General features: G+C 38.6%; 1 protein-coding gene across 3 annotated transcripts in view; it reads left to right on the forward strand.

Annotated features, from left to right (window-relative positions):
• The window catches only part of RBMS3 (RNA binding motif single stranded interacting protein 3), a 714,611-nt gene that overhangs the window by 576,788 nt on the left and 124,623 nt on the right, over nucleotides 1-13,200 (forward strand). For all 3 annotated transcript variants that reach the window (XM_060022086.1, XM_060022083.1, XM_060022084.1), the window contains exon 7: nucleotides 1,772-1,878. In XM_060022086.1, coding sequence (XP_059878069.1) covers nucleotides 1,772-1,878 — 107 coding nt within the window. The remainder of the gene's footprint in view (nucleotides 1-1,771; nucleotides 1,879-13,200) is intronic.

Below are 13,200 nucleotides of genomic sequence, written 5' to 3' on the forward strand. Positions count from 1 at the left end.
ATTGCAGCCAGGAGGAAAGGCATTTAGAGGTGAGGGGACTGTAAACCACTGGGGGAGAGGAGGAGACTGATGAAAGGTAAGATTAAGGGCACAAATTCTTATCTTCTAATTGAGGAGTTAAGATTTTACCCTGCAGGTGTTTAGAAATTACATGAGGACTAGAAGATTATATAAATCTAACTAATTTACTAATGTTTTCTCTTCCACTCTGAATAAAATAGTCCCTTGGGAAACTGACAATCAGAATGACACGCCTGCAGTTCAAGGGCAATATTACGGATATTCCATCTTATTCTAATGACACTTTTGAACATTTGTTTCTGGGGTTTTATTTTTTTAATTCATTTAGCGAAACATTGTGGCCCTATCTTCTTTACCATCATAATCATCTTCAAATTAAGAAAGTAACAGGAGATGTTTCAACTTAGCGATGCCAATAAATACAAATAGGTCATTGTCAACATCCATAGCCTGACAGTTTATGAAGATCCTTGAATATCAGGGTGGCTAATATTTGAAGCCTCTAAGACACTGTAAAACACAATTTGCAAAGATATCTCAGTTGAAAGCTAAGAAAGTCTCACCCCATGACTTTTTAAATGTCCCCTAGTGTTAAAAATAATTTTTTGAAAGTTCTCTTTTCAGTAATGGCAAACTTCAAGATAGGCTTAAAATCCAGAATCTCCTAGTCTATCTGTATTTGATCCTTGGCAAGCTAGACTATTGTTATCTGGTAATATTTGTTTCAGGGATGCTTCTGCACAATTTTTTATGCTAGTGGGTAAAAGAAATCTTAAGGTTAATCGTTCATTCAGTCTTTTCTTTTCCTGCCAGTACTGTTCCCCAATTCTACAGCTTCCAAGGTTTCACCAAAAAAAGACTTTTAAATGTATATATACACACATAAACATATGTATAGTAGGAGAGGAAAAATAATTTTCTCTCTACTCTTCTAGGTCTTGACTGAGACACCCCCTGTAATAAATGACAGATTAACAAGAGAAAAACAAACAGGCGTTTAATAACATGTATACTTCCTATATACATGGCAGGCACTCAGAAAAACTGAGCCCCTCAGTCAGCAGTCATTCATGGCAAAAGACAAGGATACAGGGAAGGGTGAAGAATTAGGACCACATGTGGGAGATCATGAATTGGGCAGCATCCCAGCCAGCAAAGAGAATGGAGCTACCAGGAGCTGTATAAAATAAAAGACTTTTATAGGCAGAAAAGAGTGGGACAAGAAAGGCATACTAGCAAAAAGTGGATTGGTTGTGACAAGGTCCCTTTCCTTTAGGGGATGCAGGGGTCTGTCAGGCAGGTTACCGCTCTAGTGCTGACCAAGGGATTCCTGATGGACTGGTTTCAGATTCCATTTCTCAGAGAGGCTGAAACTATAAGTCTCTGTTTGGTGACATGGGGCTTAGCATAAGTGACTTCATTTAGGGCTTGTTGTCTTGTTTTTAACACCAACATAATCGGAAGGGGTTGATTCTTGTCTCTTTACTTCTAAGGCAAGTTCACATTCTGCTTCAACTGATTATTTTTTCAACAATATTTGTTATATTCTTTTATGGTCTGCCAGTACTTTTTTGAAGCCCAGTTAGTTAGAACAGCCGCCAACAGAGTTGAAACTAAAAGGGGGCCAAATGTCTCTCCAGAAGCAAGAGGACTTCAAAAGATATGCATTACAAAGCACTACTGTGACTCACATAATCACTTATTTTTAAAGGGGATTTGCTAATGTAAAATTGGTTTCTTATCTTCCCAGCCCCTAGTGAGCCTTTACTGTGCAAATTCGCTGATGGAGGACAAAAGAAGCGACAGAATCAAAGTAAATACACCCAGAATGGAAGGCCTTGGCCCAGGGAAGGAGAGGTGAGTCCTGACTGACCTGTGCTCAGAAATGTGGCCACAGACATCCCTCAGGAGGGTGGCAAGACAGACACACGGGGCTGTGAGAGAACCAGGTCCTGTAGAAAACCAGATGGCAAATGAGCAGGCCTATATTGATTTAATCAGAATAAAATTAGTTCAGGAGGAGTATAGGACTTCCAAATTGACCTCAGTTCTGCACTACAGTAAGTCTTCTGTCTTTAACCAAACTTGAACCCTATAATACTCACTGAGAGACTTAGCCACAAAGAATTGATCCATAACTGTGTCATAGTTATAAAATGAGGGTATGATTACTTAAGAAAATATTTTCAGTGAAAACAATAGTGAGAGTTAAATGTTTGTGTTTGAAAAAAACAAACAAAAATTTAGATTTATTTCATTCTACTGTTGAGATGTTCCACTTGCACATATATGTGTAGTTACGAAATGCCCATGTGCTCATAAACATGTTGATATGTGTCTTATATATGTATATATCAATATAAAATATGACATTTTCTGTTGGTCAAGGAGAAAGAAAAGCAGATACACACAAGGTTTTGCTTTTCCCAACAAGGAGAAAAGCATTTAACAGTTAATTATCCCTTTACTCTCCTAACACAAAACAGTAGAAAAGCAAGCTAATGGCTCCAGTGCCACTTGGGAATGGATTCCTGTTGGTTATTTTTGTTGTGAGAAGACAAGGAAAAGGTGTCTGGGCTTCCAAGAGGTCTTTTTATTCTTTGTGAAATAGAATGGAGTTGTTTGAATGCCTTGAATAAGTGCCATTTTGTACCAAGACCATCATTTCAACAGAAGAGCTTTATTTAGTATTTCTATTCAAAGCATCTACTTCATCCATTTATCATTTAAGAGGCATCCTACTTGATGCAGCATTTTATACTTTCAACACTGAGATTACAGTTGTAAGGAAAGAAAAGAGGGTGGGATTTTTTACTCAGCAAAACCTTTAGCCATTTTTCAGTTTCTAAGACTGTAGTCTGTTTTGAGTATTTCCATGCAGATCTCAAAACCCCTTGTAAAGTGGATAGCTATGTTTAAGTACTGTATAATCTATAACTCATTACCTTAAGGAAAAAGAATCACCACTGAACACTTGAAGCTAATTTTAAAAAAAAACCAAGAGTTTCAATTTTAGAAAAGTAGTCAGAACAGAAGAGGGCAGGGTGTGACCGTGTGTTTTTAGTGGGCAGTTTGTGATCAGCAGGTAGCCCACTGCCCCCAGAAGAAAGGTGATTTGTGATAGCACTCATTTGCACAGTGGTCCCATGCCAGTCATCCATGGTCTAGAAAGACTCATTTGATCTTTCAAAATTTACTTGAGTCAAATGCCCGCTGGTTAGAGATTTCTGGATCACAGACCATAACCCCAAAGCCTCAATATTTAACTAGGTAACTTAGCAGTGATGACTGAAATTTCAGTTCCTATATTATTACATTCCCTGAATAGATACCAACTGCAGCAAGACACCTCACTTGAGTCTACATTTCTTAGAAACCAAACCAATAAACATAAAAGAAATGTAAACTTAGAGAGGCCACCCTGCTACTGTATACAGAATCCAGGGCTCTGGGTTTAGAGCATGATAAAGACCACGTGTACCATTGCCATGGAAGCATTGTGGAGTCAAATTTAGGACCCAGGCACCTTGTAATTTAAATGTAGGTTTTAAAGTATATTCTTAATCTTTGTTTTCAAAAGTTGCTTTTTAAGAGCTATAGGTTTTCTTGTTGAATATGAAAATCAAGGGACCATCATAAATTTATCTGTGACCAATAAAAACATATTCCAAGTATGCAGATACCTTTCAGAGGAAAGAAATCAGGAAAATAAATGGCATGAACTGAAAATACACTTATCAGATATCTTGGTTTTGAGATGAGCATGTTAATTTTTACTCTGTGATTATGTGATTATGGTCTTAGAAGTAGACACACCAAGAATATTGGAAAACTTTGCCCATTATTACATATATTTTTCTTCTATTTCCCCTTGCATAGTACTTGCTAGACTAAATAAAAGTATGTATATTAGTATGGTGTATAAGGTATGACATCATACAAATTAATCCTGTGTAAGCAATATTTAATCATTTCTTATAAACCAGTCAGTTCTAGTTACTGTATTTCATTGTTTCTAAGACACACATTTTTGTTGCTGTTGTTTTTCCACATTTTGACACTGCTGAAATTGACTCTCCTCTTATAATCAATGGCAAGACAGTTTGTATTTTCTCCTGTTAAGTCACCTGGGGGTACTATCTACATTCTCTGCTTTAGGTCTTTGACCGCATAGATCTTATCAATTGAAACTCTAACCAAAGCAAGGACTGTGGGTCAGATTCTTAAAGAGAACTTTTTGCTTCCTTCCCTCACCCAGATTGAGACATGCATCTTCCCTTGAAGTCCATTTCTGGTGGGTGGTTTGGTGTTTTATTTACCTTGTAGCCCTTTGGCATTCCAGCTTTATAGGGAGATCATTTGGGCTGTTTGTTTTTGCTTATTTGTTTTGTTATATAAAATAATGGTAAACCTTTCAATCATCGTTGCCTTAGATAAAATAAAAAATGATAATTTAGATTCTGCTGCTTCACAACCTGAGATTATAGCCCAGAATGAGGCTAATGTTTACTTGTCCTCTCTCTTGAGTCAGGTGAAAAATGATAGTGTGAAAAAGATTTCTGAGACAATGCTTCAGATACAAAACCAGTGGCTTGCAAGCAACTTTGAAGTACCTTAAACATGAAAATTGATAGGCTAATTAAAATTTTAATTTATTATGTAAAGCTGTTTTATTCTGGGTGGCATTTTGATAACAGTTCTTCTAGCATAGTTTGGTGAAATGCTATTACTGAACACGTTATACACATAAATTAGTGTAAATTAGCCAGGTTTTGAAACATAAGTATATGCTGGCAGACGTATTTTTGCATAAGTGAAGAATACTGGAATATTTTTAAGTTATTAACTAATCTCTCAAGTGACACCAAAAGCTATGAGCAGAAGGGCCAGGGATTGGGGCTGTGAGCCCTCTCTTTCCAAGGACTATAACAGTCTTACCATTTTGTTTCTTAATGCAGCCTTCCTCAAATTCTTTGGTCTTTGTTTTCCTTTATACTCTTAAAAATGATTAGTTATTAGTTCATTAAAAAAAATAAACCCATCACCTGTTAACAAAAATAGAACTCTTTTATGGAAAGTACTATATTTTTCAAAGCAAAGACTTTTTTTTGAAGAAAGGCACTGTTTTACATTTTTGCCCATCACTTTAATGTCTGGCTGAGTAGAAGATGACTAGACTTGCATTCAGGCAGACCTCGTTTTACTGCACTTCCCTTTTCTGCGCTTGACAGATGTTGTGTCTTTTACAAATTGACGTTTGTGGCAACCCTGCATTGAGCAAGTCTATTGGTGCCATTTTTCTAGCAGCATTTCCGTACTTGCTGTCTTTGTGTCACATTTTCATAATTCTCGCACTATTTCAAAAATTTTCATTATTATTATATTTGTTATAGTGATCTGTGATCAGTGATCTTTGACGTGATTATTGTGATTGTTTTGGGGCATCATGAACTGTGTCCATATAGGATGATGTGTGTGTTCTGACTGCTCCACTCTCTGGCCATTCCCCCATCTCTCTCCCTCTTCTTGGGCCTCCCTGTTTTCTGAGGCAATGTTGAAATTAGGCTAATTAATGGTCTCTAAGTGTTCAAGTGAAAGGAAGAGTCCCACATCCCTCCCTTTAAATCAAAAGCTAGAAATAATTAAGCTTAGTGAGGAAGGTATATTGAAAGCCCAGATAGGCTGAAAATTGGCCAAGTAGTCACTACAAAGGAAAAGTTCTGGAAGGAAATTAAAAGCACTACTCCAGTGAACACATGAATGATAAAAAAGCAGAATAGCCTTATTGCTGATACAGAGACAGTTTTAGTTGTCTGGATAGAAGACCAAACCAGCCACAACATTCCCTTAGGCCAAAGCCTGATCCATAGCCAGGCCCTAACTCTCTTCAATTCTAGGAATGATGAAGGAGGTGAGGAAGCTGCAGAAGAAGAGTCTGAAGCTAGCAGAGGTTTAAGGAGGTTTAAGGAAAGACTCCATCTCAGTAACATCAAAGTGCAAAGTGAAGCAGCAAGTGCTGATGTAAAAGCTGCAGCAAGTTCTCCAGAAGGTCTAGATAAGATAATAAAAGTGGCTACACTAAATAACAGATTTTCAGTGTAGATGAAACAGCCTTCTTCGGGAGGAATATGCTATCTAGGACCTTCCCAGCTGGAGGGGAGAAGTCAGTGCCCAGCTTCAAAGTTTCAGAGGACACGCTGACTTTTGTTAGGGGCGAATGCAGCTGGTGACATGAAGTTGAAACCAAAGTATCCAAGACTGGATACTACAGACATGATGGAAACATATAGACAGACTCCCTACCCCCTTGGAACCTAAAGTGGCAAAGTAGGAGATTAAAGGTAGAACTGAATACAATTTAGGTTGTAGAAATAAAATCACTGACTGTAACTGGCTTCGTACCTACACAACAGTTAAAGAAAGCCAAAGCCAAAATAACAGCAAAAATAACAAAAACAGCAGCCGCACGAATATCAGCTCACATTTGTCATGTTACTAACCATTAACTGTTCATTTGATTGATTGGTTGTTTGTTTTTCAGGGTAGGTAGCTGATTTGTCTACATTTAAACCCCACCCCACCCCCAATTCTCCTGGAAGTTGGAAAGCTCTGCTTTGTCACCCATCCCGTAGAGGCATCCATGCTCACGGGTGCTGAGTGGCTCTGAGAGAATAAAGTTAAGAGAAGTAACTTGAGCTTTGAGTTGTTATTTAATAAATCTTGAGTCCTCTAATGTGCCCAACTGAGAATAATAATTATTTCTGAACTTTAAGGAATCATGTGTGTCAACGTCTGTGATATGCTCAAAATTGTTTGCTTTTGATTGTAAGTTACCAGGCACTCTACTTGAGTGGCTAGCGGGGTCAAACACTGGAGTTTAAGTCACAAATCCACAGCTTTCAAGCTGAATGACAAACTTTGACCCACGTTTTGTTAATGTTTTTATAAGATCATACCCACAATCGTTATTTGCATTCCAAGCATTATTTGGCACTGAACATTACGTGATTTTCAAATTTCTAGCCAATTTTCCCTTGAAGGTCATGTAATCAAAAAAGCCAAGAGCTGGCAAGGAGAGGGGGACTTGGATGGAGAAGATGAAAGAAAAAGAAAAAAAAGTAAAAGAAAAACATGAACTCTTGTAGATATCAAGGAAAAGATTGAGCTACTGATGAATTACATGGTTGGTGTTTTTAAAGGGAAAGAAGATGAATTATTAACCTACCTATTCTGGCAAATAATGACGTTTACAAAAGTGCTTATACAACCTCCGTGGCTATGAAAAGTACTCCTCATGGTCAAGTACTTTCCAGTATCTTTCAAAACTATTATCTTTGACAGAAGAAGCATTCTGATGCCACAACTGGTGACTTTCTGGATTTAACAAAGAATTAGCAAACGAATTTTCTTACATATTCTACGGACTTCATAGTACTGAATGTAAATAATCTTTAAGCTTCTGCATCCTAATCTATTTCAAGGGTGAGGTTACCAAATTCTTCTGTGTAAGGAATTTTTAGAATCCTTATAAATAGTGCTATTAATTTATAAAATTTCCTTTTGTTTAATGAAAGACTCAGACTCACAAAATAATCAGTTTGAAAAAAGGTACAGTTGATCTTTGTTATTCGTGGGAACCAGATTTGTAAATTTATCCCACTTGCTAAAATTTATTTGGTACCCAGGATCAATACTCGCGGTGTTTTTATGGTCATATGAAGTTGTGCATAGCAGCAAAAAGTTTGAGTCACCAAACACATACCCCCCAGATGAGGTTGAGCACGTGATGCTTTGCCTTCTTGTTTCAGTTCTTATACTATCAACTAATGTCCTTTCTTTGGTTTATTTAGGGTTACAGGTATTGTTTGTTCGTGCTTTTCACTGTTTAAAATGGCCCTCAAGTGTAGTGCTGAAGTGTTGTCTAGTGTTTCTATGTGAAAGAAATCTATAATGTGCCTTATGGAAAAAATATGGAAAAGTAAAGATAAGCTTTGTTCAGACATGACTTAGAGCACTGTTGGTTTTGAGTTCAATGTTAATGAATCAACAGTATATATTAAATATGGTGTCTTTAGAGAAAAATAGATATAAAACAAGGTTATCTATTGATTAGTTGGTGAAAATGTTGTGACCAGGCAGGAACCTAACTATATATTTCCTCTAGAAGCAGTGACTCAGTATTCCCTAATTCAGTGTTCATGGTGACTTAATAGAATAGAATTACTTCAAATAGCAAGATTCAATTCTATCTTATTTTATGATCACTGCCATTGAATGGGATCCAGTCTCTTGGTTAATTTTATGTCTCTCCCACTGATGTAAAAAATAATGTGCATGGGTATCAAAAGTAACTGTTACCAGTGTATGAGCCAACTATCTTAATTTGAAGAGTTGTGTTACAGTCTATTGTCAGCCTTTATGGATTTAAAGACATTAGTTCTTACTCTACTCAACCAATATGTGTAAAACTCTCTAAGGAATTTGGAAAAAGCCCTGATCCTGTTTTCATTAATTTAATGAGTCCATGAGTGACCAGTAGACTCGGAATTATTTCATAAAATCCTTAAACATTTGACACAATGTAAAGATTCATGTATCTTCCTTAGCAAGAAAAAGTCATTAGCCTAATACATTGAATTATTTCCACTACATTTATATCATTCTTATTTAAACACCTCTTTGCATCTGAGAAGAAGCCATTTTGGCTCTGTAGGAACCAAACTGGGTCACATTGATATGGACATTATTGATGCTGAAGGGCATGTAGATGTCTGTGGAAGTAACGGCAAACATGCTCCATAAAATCTGGAGAGAAGAGGCTATCACTCCAGTCACAGTTCATAGGGAACCCTAGCAACAGAATATTTTGAGTTTCTTGAAAGCATTTGGCTGTCAGTAGTTGTTACCAATGTTATTGTAAACCACATGCTTTGAGACATTCTTAGCAGTGAGGAAAACAAGGCACAACTCAAACACGTGGCCCTCTGGCCTGCAGTTGGATCTTTTCTGACTAGTGCATCCTGCTTCCAAACTATTTGATCAGTCACCAGTCAGTGTCCTTCGTATTAAGTATGAGAAGAACCTGACAGCAGGCCCAGGAATTCATCATTTCTGTTAGCTTGGGAACCATATTGACTACAATTTTATTTTACAATACTGAACATTAGAAAATTTGTTTCAGAGATAAAGAATTGACGTCCTGCCCCAATGAGCCATTAGAAGTAATACTTTGGGGCTTCCCTGGTGGCACAGCTCCGCAGTGGGAGAGGCCACAACAGTGAGAGGCCCAAGTACCGCAAAAAAAAAAAAAAAAAAAAGAAGAAGTAATACTTTGAGGAGAAACTGAAGCACAGTTTCCTATGAAATAGTATAGCTATCTGAAAATTAATTATTAATTATAATTATCTGAAAATCTTAGTAATAGTTGCATGTAGATTGAGGTTATCTTCAACCATATTCCATGGAAGTAGAAACATCATCTATATAGTTTGCTACTGTTTCCATTGGATATATCATAGTGCTTGGCAGTTAGTTGTCCAATTATTTTCTTTAATGAGACCTTGGGAAAAAAGTTAAGATGTATCTAGCAACATGGCCAGGTTCTGAAAATAGTCCTCTTAACTTTGAACTGAAGGAGAATCTTTACATATGTGATCTTGAAAAGAGCAATTGGCTGTTATGATACACGACAGCACTTGCAGTTAAGTGTGTTACCTAGCCCACCAGATGAAGTGTTTTCATTTCATGTGCTTTGCCTGCAATTTCGAAAGCAGACTCAAGGTGAATGACCCTTCTAATCTCAAAAGAAATCTTCCCATTGGCAAAAGAACTTGAATTCTTAGTAACTCAGCATGAATGCTTCCTTAGTTAAGTGTTCTTTTTTTTTTTTTTTTTGCGGTATGCGGGCCTCTCTCACTGTTGCGGCCTCTCCCGCTGCGGAGCACAGGTTCCGGATGCGCAGGCTCAGCGGCCATGGCTCACGGGCCCAGCCGCTCCGCGGCATGTGGGATCTTCCCAGACCGGGACACGAACCCGTGTCCCCAGCATCGGCAGGTGGACTCTCAACCACTGGGCCACCAGGGAAGCCCAAGTGTTCTTATTTTAAAGCTGCTGGGTCTAATATTTACTAACCTATGATCACTAAAGGTAAATCTTGTAAATTCCTGTAATAGTGTAAGTTTGGATAAAATGTGATTGATGACAAGCTCTAGTCCTCTGTCTCCTCTCCATTCCCAAGGAGGAGAATGGGAAAACTTACTTATATTCTTGGGGAGGGGATAGTGTTGGGAGAATTAGGAGGGGCTGAAGGCTGGGAAGATTACATCAAGCAATTACAAGGAGAAAGGCTGATGGTTGATCTCCACGTCTCCTGTATGCCCTTGACCCAGTCTCCATGGATCAGGGCAGCTAAGTGGGGCATCAACAACCTGGGGGATTTCTGGAGTTGTTGGCACTGTCTTGGCAACCCACCTGTCACAAAATGCAGAGTCATCCCCATCAATATTTAAGCTGCAGCTTGTGACCTCAAGGTAACATCAAACTATAGCTGGGACCTTGCAGAATACAGATCAATTAGCTAGATACCTGGGACTTTCAGCTGTCTAGCTGCACAGGCTCGCCCTGGATGCAACCTCAGCATCTGATATTTTTTACCCTATTTACCCATGTTATGGTGGAGATTAATAGTATATACACTACATCATTGACTCTAAGACACCATCAATTAAAGATAAAGTATTATATTGAATACCACTAAAAAAGCAGAGAAACTTGCCAAACTCTCAAATGCCATCAAGTATACTGTGAGCCCCAATTTCATGGATATTAAAAAGTGAAACAAAACTATGTCTTGGATTGCTGTATGCCTGAAACTAACACAACATGGTTAATCAGCTATACTCCAATATAAAATAAAAATTAAAAAGCAAAAAACAAAACTATGTCTTGGAATCTACAAAGATCAGTCATTTAGACAGAGATAAAAACAGAAGTACCTACATTAAATATGGCAATGCTCTCTTATCTCTTTTATGATTATCAATCAAGGCTTCATTTAACTTTGGTTTTAATGACGAACTCAGACTAGCACTTTTTTTCCCCCAAGACTTTGAGACCTTTAGCTACATGGTATAATGCTATGATACCTTTTCTTCTGCTTCCTTCTTTTTTTTTTTAAATTTTATTTATTTATTTATTTTTATTTTTGGCTGCATTGGGTCTTTGTTGCTGTGCATGGGCTCTCTCTACTTGCAAAGAGCAGGGGCTACTCTTGGCTGTGGTGCCCGGACTTCTCATTGCGGTGGCTTCTGTTGTGGAGCACAGGCTCTAGGCACACAGGCTTCAGTGGTTGTGGCTTGCAGGCTCTAGAGCACAGGCTCAGTAGTTGTGGCTCACGGGCTTAGCTGCTCCGCAGCATGTGGGATCTTCCCGGACCAGGGTTTGAACCTGTGTCCCTTGCATTGGCAGGCGGATCTTTAACCACTGCGCCACCAGGGAAGCCCTGTTTCCTTTTTAACAATGCTTTTTTGTGTGTGCCTCCATAGACTTTCTCAGCCTTCCAATCTTAATTCTGTCTGCATTTTTTAATCTTGATCTTCTCTATTGTAAGATAGGGGAGAGCATCTCTGTCTGAAAAGAATGCTGTAGCGAAAGCCAAAAAAGCAGAAATATCGAGATGACAGAGTTCATAAACAGTAGCATAACTCTCCTTGATGTTCTTTTCCCAAACACAAGGAGGCAAATTATCTCTATTCTCTGCCTGTTGTTACTATTTCTTTTTAAAGTGATAAGTCCCCTGCATTTCATTTGCTTAATTCCTGACAAACTCCTCGAGATTTCAAGACGACTTTTAACGATCTCCTCTTCTCTGCACTTGGGGTCAGATGCCTGGGTAAGGAGGGGCCTCGAGTTCCTCCTGGCCTCCCCCTCATGATATGGTTCATGTGCATGGGCTGCCCTGTTCCATCGGGAAGGTCTCCCAATGACCCCAACAATCATTTTGCTTCCCCCCATCTCTACTAATCAATCAAGGGCTGAGACATTGTCTTTAGACGTTTGAGTGAGTTCACTTGAAATTGTTTTAAGGAAATTTTGCTAATAAGGAAAATCTAAAACACTCCAATTCCATTTTCAAATACAAATTCGGGAATTCCCTGACAGTCCAGCGGTTGGGGCTCCACATTTCCACTGCATAAAATTTCCATTCCCCACAGTGGAAATATATTCATTTACTAATTCATTGAACAAACATTTACTGAGTCTGTTACATTCCAAGCACTGCTTCTGGAAGAAGATATACCGAGATGGAAACATTCAGGAGCCTGGTTAAGAGAGGCATACGCATGGCAAAGTGTGGTCGTGTTAGCTCCCATCCTGCATCATGGGGACAGAGCTAAGAAAGAGGTTAATGCTTTACGGAGAGAGAAATGGCTTTTAGAGGCTATGACATTTAGCCTGAGGCTGGGAGAAGAGCATTGCAGTATTCCCTCAGACAATGATACAGAACATTTCCAGCCAAAACCTATAGCTGCAAAGGCCCAGAGGTTAACACTATAGGGCAGGGTGAGTATATGTCTGAGTTTGGTGAAGGGAGGGGTCTGGAATTGCACAGGAAAGTTGTGGAGGTCAGGAGGTACATACACATTTGATCACGAAGGGCTCTGTAAGCCATGTTTTATCTCAAAGGTGATAAGATGCCACCAATGTGTTCAGATCTGCCTATCATAAGAACACATTTCACAGCATGATGGTATGGTTGGTGGATGGAAAGGAAGGTGCAAGCAAAGGCTGGAGAGGATATTTTTACCAAAGGATAGTAGTAAACACCCAAACAAGAAATGATAACCTAAAAAAAGATACTGATGATACATGAACTTACTAATTTAACTTGGCAATACGTGTCTGGAACTCAGTATGGATACTTGAGTTTGAGACCAAGATTTGGGCATCACTTGGACGTAAACAATAGTTGGGATCATAAAGTGAATGTCATCGTTGTGTAGAAGGAGAGAGAAGGAGGGAAACTCTGTCCTGAGCACTGGCACGTCAAAGGCAGATCGAGCAAGAAAAAGCCCTCTGAGAGGTCAGAAGAAAACTAGGGGAGAGCCTCACAGAAGCAGAGGGAAAGGAGTTTTGAAGGAAGAAGGGGAAAAAAAAATCCCTGGTCAAATGATGCAAACT

Source organism: Delphinus delphis, chromosome 10 (genome assembly GCF_949987515.2).
Source record: "Delphinus delphis chromosome 10, mDelDel1.2, whole genome shotgun sequence".
Taxonomy (NCBI): domain Eukaryota; kingdom Metazoa; phylum Chordata; class Mammalia; order Artiodactyla; family Delphinidae; genus Delphinus; species Delphinus delphis.